General features: G+C 31.6%; 1 protein-coding gene across 1 annotated transcript; it reads right to left on the minus strand.

Moving 5' to 3' along the window:
• Positions 1 to 378: 378 nt before the first annotated feature.
• LOC134718573 (serine beta-lactamase-like protein LACTB, mitochondrial) lies at positions 379 to 17,416 on the minus strand. Its single transcript, XM_063581182.1, has 7 exons — positions 16,305 to 17,416; positions 14,814 to 14,880; positions 13,625 to 13,815; positions 9,460 to 9,543; positions 7,928 to 8,180; positions 6,511 to 6,676; positions 379 to 1,437 (listed from the first exon to the last, which is right to left on the minus strand). Exons 1-7 carry the CDS (start codon positions 16,716 to 16,718, stop codon positions 789 to 791), a joined length of 1,824 nt encoding a protein of 607 aa, XP_063437252.1. The 5' UTR covers positions 16,719 to 17,416; the 3' UTR covers positions 379 to 788.
• Between the last annotated feature and the right edge of the window lie 1,525 nt (positions 17,417 to 18,941).

Here is an 18,941-nt window from a genome sequence, read left to right on the forward strand (position 1 = left end):
AAGCTAATTACCAGTTTGAATCAGACTAAATCAGGTTGTACTGGTTCATTTGACTCATTAATCATTTCTATATAATATAAACTAATTATATATGTCTTTCATAAATTTTACTACATTTTGTACTGGCTAAAATAATACTGCTGTCTCTGACTCTCAAAAACCAAATGTTTAGAACATTTATCTGTTAATGCTGGTTATATACATGATATATTACTCTGTTTGACATATTTTCTGAATCAAATTTATAAAGTGTTACTTTCATTCACTTCACAATTATATATATATTTGAGGGTCTGGATGGTGGGGATTTGGTATTCCTTTTTTACTTTTTTTTCTAGTTTCTTATTGCATGTTTAGACAGTCTATTTTATATTCAAATTTTTATCTTTTTTTTTATCATTTTTTACACTGTTTATCTCTGATCTTTATTAAGCATGTTTAGTCTTCACATTTTATAATCAAATTTTTAGATTCCCATTTTTTTCACATCTTCCTGCACTCTTTTTCCCGTTTTTCTATACTGTAAATTCAGAAATTATTGCCCGCATTTATTATTGCGATTTTCTCATTTTAGACTTAAACGCAATTTTAATTTTCACGATTTTGAGAAAAATCCTGTTAAATTCATATAAAATATATCAAATGTGAGTGTAAATTATTGAGTTTACAACTCAGTAGCATTTTTCGCAATAATAAAAACCTTGCATTAATTTCAGAATTTACAGTATGTTAATTTGTTGACCTCATCCAGACCCTCATGTACATTTGTACCTATAATTATACAATCTTTACTCTACAGATTCAAATGATTTTGCAATTTCAAGTGCAACTCTATTTAACCCAACAGACCCCATATTAGTAATAATAGTAACAACAATCCCTTCTGGTGGATCAGACTGCTTTCCTTTTTCTTCTGAGCTTGTCTCTTCTTGCTTGCCATAGTTTTGAGATGGTAAGATAAGTAAGACACTGCTAGCACCTATAGCACCCCCTGTGTGGGACACATAATGCCTTTGTTGTTTACAATAACCATTTTCATACTTTTCGGGAACAACAGCCCAGCCCATACCATAAAACCCATCTTTGTCCCATGGACACTCTGTTTTATCTACGGGAGCAAAAATCATATCCATTGTTTTTCTTTTCAAATATCCCGGTAAAAGTTTACTATCTGAGTTATGTCCCTTTTCTACAACACAATTCACAGATTCTGAATTATCTTTTAATCTAGAGTTATCTTCCTTAGTTTGATTATCTCCCTTAGATATATTTCCATTTATAACACTGTCTGCGTCATACTGATAGCTGTACAACATTATATTTCCAAATTTCAGCAGATCAGTGACATCTGATATAAATCCACCTCCGGCCCACTTGTAAGAATTGTTGACATATGGAGCATTAACCAGTCTTCCATTCTTATTTTTCACATAATGGCTGCAATAAAAAAAAAAAGATAGTGTTTTAATACAAATATTGGATAACCACATTAATTCAGAATAAAAACAAAAATGTGTCCATAGTACATGGATGCCCCAATTGCACTATCATTTTCTATGTTCAGTGGAACGTCAAATTGGGATAAAAACTCTTATTAAGCATTAAAACTAGAAAGATCATATCATAAGAATATATTTACTAACAAACCGTCAGACTAACAGACGGACATACCAGAAAACATAATGCCCATTTGACAGGCCATGACAAACACTTTCTTGTCATTTAATGTTAAAAATGCTAAATCTGATAGTCTACATTGGTTTTAATACACTATTTTATACAGGTATATGAATTCAACAATTTGAATGCTTATCCTTGAATCTGGTACGAGTGCAAACATTATTAAATTCTCTAAATTATTCATTCATCATCCAATATGAACATTCATACATGTACACAGGTGTTGGCTTTAGAAACAGACCAAGAATGTTTTAAACGGCACTCTGAAAAATAAGGAACAGAAGGATTTGGAGACTGAAGTTTTTTTCAGTTTTCTCCCATAAAAAAGCTGAGGGGGGATGAATTGGTGTTGACTTTACAAACTAAATTTTCCATTTGTTTTTATCTCATGCATATCAAAATTATAAGTGTGCTTCATCTTCATAAAGTAAAGTCTGAATCTTTAAACAAATTGATCAAACTAGATTTTATTAAGATCGGAGCCATCTCTGAGGGCCCTTCTATTAATAACGTGTGGTAAATATTTTGTATCTTTACCATAGGACATGGGGTTTTCAACTGAAACCAAAGTTTTTTACCTTGACCTCTGACATAGGAAGTTGTACATACATTATGACACCTTCTCTGGTGTTGGTTAATTTACATGTCATGTACATTGTGCAAAAATTTGCTTTTTAAATGCTCTTGAATATCAAATATTAAGTATTAAAAGCATCTGAACACTCATTTTATTTATCAGATGTATTGTAAATATTCCAAAGTTAAATTTATTTGAGCCTATGCCAGAAAATAGGGATTTTCCAATTTAGGGACGCCTTATATAAATATACATTTTTCTCAGCCAATTTGAAGTTTTTGAAGTTTTTTAAGCCTTAATTATTCTTTCATATATTTTAAATGTACTTTAAATGTATAGAAAAGTTACAAAAAGCATACCACATGAGTATAAAATGGTCTTGGGCCATGTAGTACTGAGAATTATTTAGAGTCGATTTAGGCGGTAGCCCATATTGACATATAAAAATGCACACAGAAGCTATTAGAAATGAAAATGTGTTACTTTTTGCTTATTTCTATGCTGAGGTGTTATGATACAAGAAGTCTAATTGCAAAAGGACTGTTGCATTTAAATTTTTTGAAAGACAAAATGGTCTGATGGCCATTTTTTTCACTTTTCAATGGAAAACTTGCATTTAGTTATACAATGTAGTCTCAATAGGCATAAATTTGAACCACTTACTATCATACAGAGAAAAAAAATGGTATTCTATGAAAGAAGTAAGGTGTACTGAATATAGTAAAGTGCTTTTTTTTTGCAGATTTAGTGAAATATTTGTGATGGACTACAGATTTGTTGTACAAAGCTCTTCACATTTTACATACATCTATTAGGCCGTTTGACCATTGCCGTGAATACAAAACATTTGCACTTTTTTTCTGTGATAATCTACTTTTCTCTATATCCAGAGTTCACAAATGGTAAACTAAATTTGATTTAGTGATAGTAACACAAATATCAGGAACAAACTAGAGGCTCTAAAGAGCCTGTGTCGCTCACCTTGGTCTATGTGAATATTAAACAAAGGCGGCAGATGGATTCATAACAAAAATGTGTTTTGGTGATGGTGATGTGTTTGTACATCTTAATTTACTGATCATTCTAGCTGCTTACAATTATCTCTATCTATAATTAACTTGGCCCAGTAGTTTCAGAGGAGAAGATTTTTGTAAAAGATTACTAAGATTATGAAAAAATGGTTAAAACTTGACTATAAAGGAAAATAACTCCTAAAGGGGTCAACTGACAATTTCGGTCATATTGAATTATTTATAGATCTAACTTTGCCAACATTTATTGTATCTAAAGTTTATCTCTATCTATAATAATATTCAAGATAATAACCAAAAACAGCAAAATTTCCTTAAAATTACCAGTTCAGGGGCAGCAACCCAACAATGGGTTGTCTAATTCATCTGAAAATGTCAGGGCAGATAGATTTTGACCTGATTAACAATTTTAATTTGTCAGATTTGCTTTAAATGCTTTGGTTTTTGAGTTATAAGCCAAAAACTGAATTTTATCCCTATGTTCTATTTTTAGCCGTGGCGGCCGTCTTGGTTGTTTGACTGGGTCACGCCACTCATTTTTACAACTAAATACCCAAATGATGATTGTGGCCAAGTTTGGTTTAATTTGGCTATGAAGTATCAGAGGAGAAGATTTTTGTAAAAGATTACTAAGATTTACGAAAAATTGTTAAAAATTGACTATAAAGGGCAATACCTCCTAAAGGGGTCAACTGACAATTTCAGTCATGTTGACTTATTTGTAAATCTTACTTTGCTGAACATTATTGCTGTTTACAGTTTTTCTCTATCTATAATAATATTCAAGATAATAACTAAAAACAGCAAAATTTTCTTAAAATTACCAATTCGGGGGCAGCAACCCAACAACAGGTTGTCCAATTCATCTGAAAATTTCAGGGCAGATAGATTTTGACCTGATGAACAATTTTACTTCTCGTCAAATTTGCTCTTAATGCTTTGGTTTTTGAGTTATAAGCCAAAAACTGCATTTTACCCCTATGTTCTAATTTTGGCTGTGGCGGCCATCTTGGTTTTTTGGCTGGGTCATGCCACACAATTTTTAAACTTAATACCCAAATGATAGTTGTGGCCAAGTTTGGTTTAATTTGGCTCAGTTGTTTCAGAGGAGAAGATTCTTGTAAAGATTACTAAGATTTATGAAAAATGGTTAAAAATTGACTATAAAGGGCAATAACTCCTAAAGGGGTCAACTGACCATTTTGGTCACATTAACTTATTTGTAAATCTTACTTTGCTGAACATTATTGCTGTTTTCAGTTTATCTCTATCTACAATAATATTCAAGATAATAACCAAAAACAGCAAAAATTCCATAAAATTTCAAATTCAGGGGCAGCAACCCAACAACTGGTTTTCCGATTCATCTGAAAATTTTAGGGCAGATAGGTCATGACCTGATAAACAATTATACCACTTATCAGATTTGCTGTAAATGCTTTGGATTTTGAGTTATAAGCCAAAAACTGCATTTTACCCCTATGTTCTATATTTAGCCATGGCGGCCATCTTGGTTGGTTGACCGGGTCACCAGACCAAATTTTTAAATAAGTTACCCTAATAATGATTTTGGCAATGTTTGGTTAAATTTGGCCCAGCAGTTTCAGAGGAGAAGATTTTTGTAAAGGTTAACAACGCCGGACGCCGGACGACGATGGACGCCAAGTGATGAGAAAAGCTGTCAGATAGAAAGTCAGCATGCCTCTTAGGCATAAAATGCAAACTGCTTTAAAATGCTTATTATAGCCGTAGAATGCCAAAATGGCACATTTTAACAGAATTTCTGTAAACCAAAGATGAAACCTTTACTTAGACTGAGTTTGACAAATTGAAACCAGCAAATCATTCTGGAAAGTTGCCAAGGTACAGAATCTAGATTTCAGGAATCCATCTCTTAGGCCCGAGAACAGTTATGTTGTAGTGCATTTCTTTTAGACAATAAATTCAAATTAAAAAAATAGCGCCTGCTCTTTCACAAAAATATTTTTACAGTGTAGTGTATTACCAGTGAGACAAATTATATCAAAATTATAGAAACTTCTACAAGCTCTAACTCAAAATATTGACAATTCTGTGTTAAGGGGGTGTAAAATTCAGTTTGACAGCTTCAGACGTGATAAAATTTGACCTTTTTGAACTGGACCAAATCACTACTTAACATAAAGATTCAGCACTCAAATTTTTTAAACATGTAATTACATCCCCCTATTTAATATTTCATGCATTTAATATCAAGAAATAAATTGGGAAAGTGTATCAAATAAAACATGCAAGTTAAACACTGTTTACACTAGGGACTATATTCGTAGACAACGAAAACCAAAGGACGATAACTGTGTCCTTGGACCACATTACAACACACCCTCTGGTGTTGGTTAATTTACAAGACAAGTATAAAGTTTAAAATCATAACAGTTCTCAGGATATAGAGCAGACACCATTTTTACTATTGAACATACACCGAGTAGTCAACTAGAACCAAAGTTTTTGACCATGACCTTTGATAAAGGAAGTTGTACAAATATTATGACACACCCTCTGGTGTTAGTTAAAATACATGTTAAGGATAAAGTATGATATCATAACGGTTCTCTAGACATAAGAGCGGACACAATTTGTTACAGACAGACCGACAGACAAAAGGGTTCTCACTAAGGCGAGTCCATGTGTCCAGGACTCATGAAAATCTGTCTGGACTCACTATTTTCAAAACTGGTGATTCCAAAGATACATCAAGATTAAATATTTTGTATAATAATTTTGTCGATAATCAACACGCATATCATTATTTTATTGCAAAAGTTTATAAGTAATCTGAGTGTTACGTCATTTCATTGCAATAAAACATCTTTTTCTCACTGTTTGACTCATAATGGCCAAAAAAGATGATTCCCTGGAAACAAAAATCCTAGTTAGAACCCTGAATTGAACAGACCAATCACTATAGGCTGTCTGCCTTTGGGCGGGGCCCATTCATCGGACGCCCTAATTATCACAACTACAAGTTTATAATATACAGTAAATTCAGAAACTATTGTGTACAACTTTTATTGCTTTTTTTGAAAAAAAAAACAAGATACAAGTTTAATTATTGTCATTTCAGGAAAAGCAACAGACCGATAAGAGTGCTCTTATTATTGCAATATTCAAGAAGACACAATATTCACATTATTAAAAACCTCACAATAAGTTCTGAATATACATTTTTAAATCCTGAATTACCTCCCCCTGTTGTAGATTAGTGGATCATTTTCCTCTAGATATGTATGTTGAAGTCCTAATGTGTTAAAGTACTCCTTCATCAGGGTATCAAATGGTTTACTAGCAGCTTTCTCCATCACAGCACTAACTAAAGTCCATCCATGTGAGGTATATAGAAATTTACTGCCTGTAAATATATATATATGTCTTTATTTTATACTTGTGTCATTGGAAATAATATCTTGTCTTCTTATTTTATTCTTGTTTATTGTTTCTGGTGGATAGTGGTCTAATTGTAATTTTATCGGTAATTCGTATATTTTTCTTTGATCTTACTGCCTAATATTTTTTTAGTATCAACGTAATGGCTGTATCACTGAAAACATTAGGCAATATATTTTGTGACGTCATAATTACCGATAAACAGAATAATAGGTAGTTTTGTTTTTGATACTGACTATATCATGTTGAATAGCTTAATTCCCCCTAGCGGGCTCGTCTAGATATTCCACTTGATAAAGTCAGTATCAAAAACAAAACTACCTATTATTCTATATATCAGATCTCCTGAGCTTAAATTACCTCCTGAATTCAAGATAATTACAACATGTCAATATCATAAGATAAATTTTATATAGAAATTTATAAGAGAATAATAAGACAATATAAGTATAGTGTCTTGAAATATGAAATTTATTTGTATGAGGCTTAGAAACAGGAAAATGCGAGGTTCTTTGTCTTTATACTGAAATCCAAAAAAAATAAATGAAAAATGAAAAAAATATGTAGCAAAAATTGTTAAAAAAAGTGTTTGGAATTTCCCTCTTGGGGTGCCATTTTGGGGTATTTCCCTATGAGCGTAGTCCATGCGGTAAGACATTGACATATTAAAGAATTAGAAAGGGAAAATGAACTTAATTAATAATATTTGATAAACACAGTATATAAATAACCAATGTGAAGACATAAAAGTTTAAATTCATAAAAGTTTGACCATTGTTACTTAACGTTGTTATGGTCATGACGTGACGTTGTTGATGTAATACAGAAGTTCAGGTAAGGAGGCAGGTCTTATAGGTTAGTTGAGGTCATTGACGTATAAAGCTAACGTTTATACGTATACATTTGTAGCTTTATCTGTATAGTAAAATAGCGGATTGCAGTATAATCATGGTTCGTGCTCTACAAAATAGATATAGGAAGATGTGGTGTGAGTGCCAATGAGACAACTCTCCATCCAAATAACAATTTAAAAATTAAACCATTATAGGTTAAAGTACGGCCTTCAACACGGAGCCTTGGCTCACACCGAACAACAAACTATAAAGGGCCCCAAAATTACTAGTGTAAAACCATTCAAACGGAAAAGTTCATTTCAATCTTAAATATGATGTTTTTCATGGTTTAAGGATAAATATAACAACTATCTATGGCTTACCTGGTTTATACACCAGAGGATCATCTTGGAAAAGAGTCAGACTCTCTGTTATAGATTTATAAGCCTTCTGTATGTAATACTCCTTGTTTTCAAATTCAGATTTCTTCTCTTCATTTTTATTCTTCTTTCCATCTTTTCTTTGTTCCTCTACCTTTTTATCTGATGTTTGGTTTTTGTCTTTCTTTACTGTTTTGTCAACAACATCTAGTGTTTTCTTGTGTGGAGATTTTTCTATGTTTTCAATATCTTTATTCTGAAAATAAAATTTTAAAAAATGTCATATTAAAAGTTTTGTTTGATCTGGTAACAAAATCAGAGCTCTACATTAGTTTCACAACAAAAATGTGTCCCCAGTACATGGATGCCCCACTCGCATTATCATTTTCTATGTTCAGTGGACAGTGAAATTTGGGTAAAAACTCTAATTTGGCAATAAAATTAGAACAAGAGGCTCTCAAGAGCAGGAATCGCTAACCTTAATTTTTTGGGTTAAATCTCTCATCAATGATTGTTTTGGCTTTTCAATTTATTTAAATGTTCTTTGAATCGTCCTATTTTCTTCAAAAGCAAAAAAAAAAATCATTTTCTCCTATGTTCTATTTTAGCCATAGGAGCTATGTTTCTTGACATATAAGGAAATGAAGTATAAAATTTATACTAGATACTCTGAAACTCATTTAGCCTAAGTTTGGTTGAAATTGATACAGCAGTTTCAAAGGAGAAGATTTTTTAAAGTAAGTCAACATGATGAACAAATTGTGAAAAGTCTTTAAAGGGCAATAACTCCTTAGGGGGTCAATTGACAATTTTGGTCAAATTGACTTATTTGTAGATCTTACTTTGCTTAACATTTTTGCTATTTACAGTTTATCTGTATCTATAATAATATTCAAGATAATAACCAACCAGATGCTCCGCAGGGCGTAGCTTTATACGACCGCAGAGGTTGAACCCTGAACGGTTGGGGCAAGTATGGTATAAAAACTGCAAAATTTCCTTAAAAAGTTGATATAATTATCTCCCTTGTTTACAAATTTAGATCATATCCCTTAAACATATTGGAGCACATCCTGACATGGTGTTCTATAACTTTATTATGTCTCATCATTTCTATCAATTTTATCCTTTAGAAGTACATGATATGCTAATGAGGAATATGGGTGTTTGGACAGACAGACGACTCTAGGTGCTGGAATTTCTCGCTACATTGAAGACCTGTTGGTGACCTTCTGCTGTTTTTTTTTCTACGGTCGGGTTGTTGTCTCTTTGACACATTCCCCATTTCCATTCTCAATTTTACGTATATTCTATTACAAGTATAAAGGGTTGGAAAGCGTTGACAGTGCCCACATTTTTAAATAAAGCGCTTCTGCACTTCATATAAAATGTATTTCGGTAATGCTTTTTCAACCCAATGAAGTTACAAAAAGAAGCATTCAATTCTTAAATAATACCCATCTTGCCATTTCTTCTGGAGACAAGTTTTAAAATAATTGTATACTATGTATTTCAATTCATTAATCCAAACTTACAGTTTTATTTTTGTTTATATAGTCTTTTTCATAATGTCTTATTCCTCCTAAGTGGGAAACCAATTGTCTTGTTGTTATGTCAACCTGTAGAAAAAATAGAAGAAAATACTGCCATGACTGCCAAAGAACATTAGGGTACTAATTTTCATGGTTTTATTGGATAGCTTTATCCACGAATGAAACTGTAAAAAGAAATATAACAACTGTTATCCAAATTCTATCTAGACATGGAAAGATCCCCATATAACATTAAGGAGATGTGGTATGATTGCCAATGAGACAACTATCTACAAAAGTTCAAATGAAGTGGATGTTTGCAATTACAAGTAACTACATATAGGAAGATGTGGTGTGAGTGCCAATGAGACAACTCACCATCCAAATAACAATTTTAAAAAAGTAAACCATTATAGGTCAATGTACGGCCTTCAACACAGAGCATTGGCTCACACCGAACAACAATCTATAAAGGGCCCAAAAATTACTAGTGAAAAACCATTCAAACTGTACGTACAGCCTTTTAATCACGAGAAAAACCCATGCTGTATGTCAGCTTTAAAAGTCCATGACCTGAAAAATATGAAACAATCAAAAAGAGAAAAACAACAACCTAATTTATAACAAAACAGTTTATTAAGGAGAAATATGTAAACCATGTAGGTTTTACTACTTGGATACAGGCATATAATCTAGAGAATTCATCAAATATCAGTCAACACACTATGACCTAAATACAACACTTCAGACTGGATTTTACCCATTTAATCTTTAAAAAAATCTAAACTGCACTACTTTCAATCTTTTAATTCCCATTAAAAAATGTTTTTAAATATAAAAGTAAGATTTTTTTATGATGATATGAGATAAGTGTTTATTTCCTGGTTTTCATATGAAAAAGTGAAAAAACAACATTTTAAGCTGGATTTTTATTTTAAGAATTACACATAAATAACATGATAAATAACGCTTTATTTCGCAATGTCCCATAAATTATGATAAATATAGGATAATAGGTTGTTTCGTTTTTGATACTGACTATATCAAGTGGAATATCTAGATGAGCCCATTACGGCGATTTGCAGGGTTGGCAAAGTATTACCTGCCCAGGAAAACCCAGGTTTTCCCAGGCTGGGCAGTACTCCCAGAAAGTGGGAATACTGGGCATTACTGGGCAATATGATATTTTAAGCTTATTTTAACACAAAATAGTAAAGTCTCAATTTCATTCCCTTCTATGTAGCCGAAATACAAGATTTGCACATTTAAGGAAACCTTGTCAATAACTATGATTACCAAGCATTGTTTCAATAATCCATACTTTGAAAATAAAAATTATTGCAATGTTTAAGTGAATTGTTAATTTCAAATGTTTTACATTCATACATTTGTCATACTGCTAGATAAACACCCTAAGGGGTCATGCCATTAACACTTATAGAATTGAAAGGGTTGATTATTGCGGCGTTTAGCATTTGCGCCGATTTTTTCTTTCATTTGCGCCGATTTTTATTTTCATTTGCGCCGATTTTTTTACAGGTTAGTTACAGGTGAACAGTTATAAGAAGATGTGGTATTAGTGCTAATGAGAGAACTCTCCATTCAAGTCATGTTGTTTTTTATTCGTTATAGACCTCTTCCGTTAGCCACTTGCACAAATTTAATGAATTATCAATCATAACATGTATATAACTGATGTCCCCTCCTCACCACCAGACTTTTCCTTGATCGTATCTGTAGTTCTTTAGCCTCTGTCTGTCTGACATCTGCCGCATGGTTATGCTTGTTCTCTGTTTTGACAATAGAATCCGTGGTGACTCTGGTTTTACACGATTTTATGGTACATTTGTAAGATATGTTGCTATGTTTCAGGACACTGACATTTGATATGTATGGCCCTCGATGATTAAAGACTTGACTCCTTGGCCCGTTTCAGTGTGCAATATGTCCACGAAGTTCCAGAACAACAGAATTAAAATTAACATAAATGAACAATATTTATAACCAGATTTTACCAATGGTATATTACAGTACATGTACAAGTATTAACTTACCTTTAAATCTAATTAGGAGCAATTATAAAATCAGCGCAAATGAAAAAATGAAATTGGCGCAAATGAAAGAATGAATATTTTCAAAATCGGCGCAAATGTCATACGCCCGATTATTGTTTCATAAAAAAATCTGCATTCTAATCTGAATAATTACTTACTAATTAGTGACAGTACATACACATTATTTAAATGTAAATTTTCTTACATGTAATTGTTAATTCTTAATAGGAGTTATATTTATTTAAAAAAAGTTTTTTGTTTTATGATTTACAGTTTTACAAATTCAGACAAACAAAAAAGGATTATATATTTTATAAAATTTGTGTTTGATCACTGAATCCTTCAGACCAGTATTTTATATTACCCAGTATTACCCAGTATTAGATGTATCCCACTAAAACCCAGTAAAACCCGGTTTTCCTAATATTTCCCAATGGGCTGGACAATACTCATAAAACCCAGGTTTTTGCCAACCTTGGCGAGATTAGATATTTTACATGATATAGTCAGGATCAAAAACGAAACTACCTATTATTCTGTTTATCGGTAATTATGACGTCACACAATGTATTGCCTAATATTTTCAGTGATACAGCCAGTACTTTAATACTTGAAAATATTGGTCAGAAAGATCAAAGGAAAAATATATACGAATTACAGATAATTATAGTATTTATAACTAATCGCCGTATTTGAATATAAAAAAATAAGACAACGTGTGACCGAACGACGCATGAATTTAACAAATGTGCAGCAGGAGTTTAATCCATAGCAGCGTTCAGTCACAAGTTGTCTTATTTTTTATATTCAAATACGGCGATTAGTTATACTTTTTATTACATTGTCAAATTGCTTTTTTCCATGAAATTAATGTAGAAAATGTAAGGAACTTTATGTTTTTCCTACGCATGTTTTGTTTCGACGTTATCGACGTGTTGACAACGCCTATTGTTGTATCACGTCAAAGAGTGAAATAACCACGTTTATTTCACATGTGAAATTATCGGTTTTTATCTAACTGGGAAATCAATGTAATTCATTGCAACCAATGTAATAAATCAACATACCGGTATGATTAATTTCAAGAATATTTGTTTCTGAAGACTTCTACATTTTCACTTGATTTTTTTTCTTCAAAAAAACAAAATCTACAAATTTAAGAACCCACAAACTTGTAAGTTTTGGTCTTACTATGAATATAAATACCCATGAATAAAAATACTTTTCACAGAAGGCTGAGAAGCTAATTATTTTTAATCTCAACATTAATCACATGGCCACTAAAAATGCAATGTTAACAGTTTTCTTTTAAGAATGATTTAAGAACAGAATAAGACCCTATTGAAACATAAAACTATGTTTAACCCTGACATTGTTGTTTGATGCTGTATATCATATATATTTGTTATTCTCTCAACCTTTTATACATGAAATTGATTGTTGATTTCCTGGATTGAATTGTTTAACATTGTCATGTAAGGCCTTTTATAGCTTGGTATTCAGTATGGGTTTTGTCCATTGTTGAAGGCAATACAGTGACCAATGGTGGTTACTAACATCTACATTTTTTTTGTACATCATTTAGTATCTGTAAATCATTCCACATCTTAATTTTATACCAATACTAAGAAAGATAACTCGTACATTATTATATGAACAAAAAAATCACTTTACAGATGTAAACAATAGCTCCAATATCATAACTGTGAAAAATGAAAATCTAGAACTCAAAAGGACATCAGTACTCAAATTGTGGCAAAAATCAATAACTTGACTAATGGTAACAGTAGAAAATTGTACTTAAAATTATATAATTTATATTGCTTGGCATATAACATCTAGAACATGTACAGTAGGATATATAATTGGTATATTTTGTAGAAATTTTGGTTGACACTCTACCATGTCTACAGCAATAAAAGGACTTGAAGGGTATATGTCAATGAAACAAAAACCCAATAGCAAACAGCAAAAAAAATGTCCTGTTGACAGTTGTGTTGACAAGCTCCAAAATAAGCTATACTTTTGAAGATCTGCCATCAATGCCAAATTTCCTTCATTGTTTTATTTGCAAATGAAAAAGTCTGGAGTTCTTAATTTGATTTAAATATTACCTTCTGACCATCGAAATATTTAACAGGATACTGTGGCAGGTAATGTTGAACTGGTTTATCAAGGTCAAGGGCACCATTTTCCCATAACTTAGCAACCATTCCCATGGTGATAGATTTACTGATACTAGCTATCCTGAATATTGTGTCTGCTGTACATGGTGTTCTGTTCTCTACATTAGAATATCCAAGACCTGAAATATATCACGCCTGCCATGTGTGTGAGTGTGCAAAAAAAAAAGAATATATGTACATTTATATTGTTTAAGCATAAAATAACTTTTACATACATGTACATGTACTGTGGATTCATTTATTTTCATGTGCATCAAGGAAAACTCTTTTCATGGATATTTCAATTGTGATGTTTTGCCAACGTCTGCATACAAGCTAATAAAATAATTGTTATTCATTGTACTGTACATATAATTCCATGGTTGACCTGTACCCATGATCATGATGATATCCATGAAAATTGGTATCTTAAAAATAATAATGAATCCACAGTATGCAGAAAAGTAGCATGTTTAGTATTAGAATATTTTCAATGACATTATTCAACTATTTTTACCATTGAACTGTGACATGGTCAAGACATGATCCCTGAGCTACATGTACTGTACCATAATATCTGAAATACTGTGGATTCATTAATATTCGTTGGATACCAATTTTCGTGGATTTCGTGGGTACAGGAGAACCACGAATTCAAATGTTCAACGAATAACATATTTTCTAAAGGATTGAGTGTAGACTTTGCCAAAACCACGAAATTAAATATCCATGAATATGTAAATTTTCCTCAAACCACGAAAATTGATGCCCACGAAAATAAATGAATCCACAGTACCCAGATCAGTATTGGAAAAATCAGAAGTTCTTAGGATGTTTTATTATTGCTTTGTACATCATTTTGTACATGTTGCATATTACATTAATCATGTCAATATTTCAAAAGAATCAATTGAAAATTGCTAAATATAATAGCTAGTAAAACAGTAGCCTAACATAGGCGGGTTCAAGGGGCCCGGAGCCCCCCTTTCTTTGGAAAAATTTGGTTATATCACTGAAGCATGACTGGGGCCTCCCCCCTCTCATGTCAGTCAGTGGGCTTCCCCTAATTATGAAAAGTTCTGGATCTGCCACTGCCTAATGACTCCAAAATAAAATAAAAGTAAAACATTTATTATACCTTCTTTCCATACATCTTTCCCATTCACACTGACACCAACAACAATTCCTGGACTTCCTGTTTCATCCTGTAAAATATTAAAGAAATTATAAGAAATGCTTCCTTCATGTTTATATATAAGGCATAAAATAAGATATTGTTTGTTTCCCCAATCCTGATCGACCCTGCAAAATTGGTGCTACTCATAAAATTTAAATGACAAAACTAAGTCAAATATTATTTTTATTCATTTTGGATTTTCAGGCTTGTTGGATCATCCCATAATGTTTAAGTTTTTTGAAAAAATAAAATTATTTCCCTACCTACCTACCCACACCTGGCTTGGCAGAAACAAACAATATTCTAATTTAGGCCTAAGCCACTCCCATTAGTCATGTTATATTAGTTATATATACAAGGGGATTGTGAATTTTAAACTGACTGTTTTACATTTTTCATGGTGGGCCTTTGATAGCCAACTGTATATATAATGGTACAGATTTTTCTCATTGTTGAAGGCTATACAGTTGTAATCACAGTAATGTTATTGCTTAGCTTACATCATCTTCATTTGAATACATGTAGCAATGAAAAGTTGTATGATTGGCAATCATACCACATCTCATTATTTTTATTTATTCCTGAGTCGTAAAAAAATTAATAAGTTTAAACAAGAAGTTCATGAGGAGTTATACAACATGTACAAAGTAATTGAATATACATTTTACAAATGCATAAGATAGGCATCCCATGCAGGTCAAGATAAAATAATAAAAAAGTCTATGTTTTAATTTTGGTTTACTACAATGTATCATGACTATAGTCCCCAAAAATATTTCAAGTAGAAAAACAAAATAGAAGGTAACAAATGGGTAAGGTACATACATTTACAAAAGTGTTTATATTGTGCTTCATGTACTTGGTAATACACATGTTCAGGTGAATTGTTTGGGAGGCAGATTAACATGTATGGGATGATGTTATATCTCATAGACAGTAAGATTTTTTAAATTTATATATATGTAAAAAAAAAGTCCTATTTTCTTATTTTCTTAAATTTCTTCAAACTACATTATGTACATTTCTGTAAATGAGAGTTTAGTTTGTTTTCATTTGATATAATTCTCTTCAATAGTTTTAAAGGTATAATTTCATGGACAATGAAAATATCATCAAAACACTGGGTGGGGGTGCTTCATTCATGCTTCAGTGTTTTATTATATATATAATCAACCAAAATTTTCTCACAGAAAGGGGGTGTCAGGGCCATCCTTTGGATCTGCCTATGAGTTTTAACTAATATTAAACCTTTTGAAACTTGTGAATTAAATTTTTAGAAATGATTAAAGGGAGATAATTCAAATATTAAAACTAATTTTATCTTGAAACAAAATTAAAAGCTTGGTCTCTTACACAAGTTATTTTCTATACATATATCATGTATACATTGCAAACAAAATATACAAATAGGTTAAAAAAAAAAGTAAAAGTGGCAAATAAAATGACAGTTACCTTTATTCGCTGGATAAGGTCTCTTGCTTTATTTATTGCTTCAGACATTTTCATTGTATTATTGAAATCTCTGGACTTTTCTTCCTCTACTACATCTGTTTCTTCACATTTACCAACAGAGAATACTCGCTTGCTTTTTGCCAGAGCCAATACCGAAACACCAATGCATGTTATCACTTTTAAAACTTTAGACCAAGACTCCTTTTTATTAAAATGTTGTCCATATGTTGAAAATCTATCTGTGTGTTTGTAATCCTGGTAGTGTTTCCTTTGTAAAAATCTCCTTTCAAGTATCTTTTTGCTGTTTTTGAAGGTACATATATGAAGATTTGATATTTGCCTCATGATAAAAGGTTTGCTAACTATAGACATTAAACACTGACCCCTTACATGCCACATATTCCTAAAAGTCATTGTTGAGATTCTGAAGAACCAGGATAATAGCTGGTAATGCACATACACTAAATTTTATTTAATGTATATATCTTTGTTTATAAAAGTTCTCATATTACATGTCATGCATGTACCAGTTTAATGTATTTACAAATATTTTTTAAATTCTTATTTTTCAAATATCTCTATATTTCAATGCTCATTCATATGTAGTCAATCATTCAACAAAACTAAGAGTATCCAACAGCAAATTATTATAAAATAACTATTTATTTCTGGGTTAGATTTTTTGAATCCACTTCTTGTTTAGGAGAAAGTTCATTCTTGTTGTGTGCCTCCTCGTCGTAATAACCAAAATCAGAGGTTACAAAGAGGTAAGCTGTGAGTTTGTTTATAATAAGAAGGAATACAAAAAGTATACCAAGTCGATAAATATAGATTGTTGCTGGTCCTAATGCGGTATATTTATCTCTCCCTCTCGTTCTAAGAGATGCAGTTGTGTGAAATGTTTGCCGGTTTGAGAATTGATGTGTGTATTTGCAGATTTTCAACGGATAACTGCTACTTTTAGCACCAATAAACGAAACGTTTGGAGCTATAAGCTTGTGAAGATTGATAACAGCAACTCTATTCACTCTTAAAGAGGAGTTTATCACTAAATTCATGTCCAATGTCAGAGACCTGATGCTTGAGTTGAGTTCAAAATATAGGTCGTACTGGTTCCAGAATGTTAATATTATTTGATTTAGCTCTTTATTATTGGTAAACCAGTTCACAAATAAAATAGTTGATTGATCGGTTTCGGTTACAAAACCGTAAAATATTCCGGGCATTTTTTTATTTGTAGATTTGTAATTTATGCGATAATCATTTAATCTACCAAGAATCGTAGATAATTAATGGTCAATTGTTAAAGGCAGAGACATATTATATGTAAATATAATAATAATATAAAATATTTATGTAAATTTCGCATAAGTGCTCACCAATTAAGAGTAGAAAAAGAGCGACATCAGAACAAACCTATAGAAAGGTAACAGAGAACTTGTAATTTTTGTTCTCATAATGATATTGAAGATGAGTTTCATTTTTTAATTAACTGTCCATTGTATAATCAATGTAGAGAATCACTGTTTGCACAAGCTCATGAACACTGTCAAATGATTTCAATAACTTGGACTGCAAATCAAAATGTTTATGGTTAATGACCACTGAAGATCAACATATACTGAAAAAGTTATGCATTTTTCTTATCCAGAGTTTTCAATTGAGATCCACAAATTCTGTTAATGGCTAAATCTCTTTTAGTTTATCTATATATATATATTTTAAATTCAAAAATTTAATTTAAGTGCACATTTCTCTATGTGTATGCATGTTTCTTCTATTAATATGTAAATGCTTATAAACAAACTGCAGTAAAACTCTAAGGTGCTTATCATATTCCTGCAATTGTCAAAAAATATAATTATATACATAAATATCTAGAAATTGGTTGCTGTGTGTACATGGGAGAAAAATACCCTTATATCTAATCAGTTGGGGCTGCATATCATTTGTATGCAACTCAAAACACCATATCTGTTTAAAGGGGAATAATCCTTACAGAAATTGATTGATTGTCTCCCATATTACTTTCTATTCCATGTGCATGCAATAACTGTTCAGAGTTCTATTGTCATGTATTTCATTTTATTATTTCATTGTTATAACAAATCATTGTAATCATTGTATGAAATTTAAAACCCGCAAGGGTCCATAATTGGATTAATAAAGTATTCTTATTCTTATTCTTATTCTTATTATACATATTGTATTATATGTCGCTGTTAATTATAGAAAAGATCAGAAAACATATGTTTATTACCAAATAAAGGCCCACAATTTATCATTGAAGATGCATATATATAGAGAATGCACATTTATAAGGAAAAAAGACATTGGTTATGCTAATCAATATGCTAGCTATGAGTGCCACTTAGACAACTCTCCATTCAAGTAACAATTCATAAAAGTAAACCATTAAGGGTCAAGGTACGGCCTTCAACACAGAATCTTGGTCTACCTCCGAACAGGAAGCTATATTGGGCCCCAAAATTGAGGGCCCTCATGGGGTTTTTGATTATGTGATTACTTGGCCGTTTTTTTAATGATTATTTGATTATTTAGCCAAATATTTCATGATTATTTGATTACCTAGGACTGTATTTTTAGTTTATGATTATTTGATTACTAAAGATAAGC

Source organism: Mytilus trossulus, chromosome 5 (assembly GCF_036588685.1).
Source record: "Mytilus trossulus isolate FHL-02 chromosome 5, PNRI_Mtr1.1.1.hap1, whole genome shotgun sequence".
In the NCBI taxonomy this organism is placed as follows: Eukaryota; Metazoa; Mollusca; class Bivalvia; order Mytilida; family Mytilidae; genus Mytilus; species Mytilus trossulus.

What these genes read in the sequence shown, in the direction of transcription:
- LOC134718573 (XM_063581182.1), bottom strand. Translation starts at nt 16,718, where the DNA reads ATGACTTTTAGGAATATGTGGCATGTAAGGGGTCAGTGTTTAATGTCT. An exon ending in AATATTTCGATGGTCAGAAG is followed by an intron (nt 9,544 to 13,624) that starts GTAATATTTAAA and finishes TTTTTTCTACAG; the next exon opens with GTTGACATAACAACAAGACA. An exon ending in CTAATCTACAACAGGGGGAG is followed by an intron (nt 1,438 to 6,510) that starts GTAATTCAGGAT and finishes TTTTTATTGCAG; the next exon opens with CCATTATGTGAAAAATAAGA.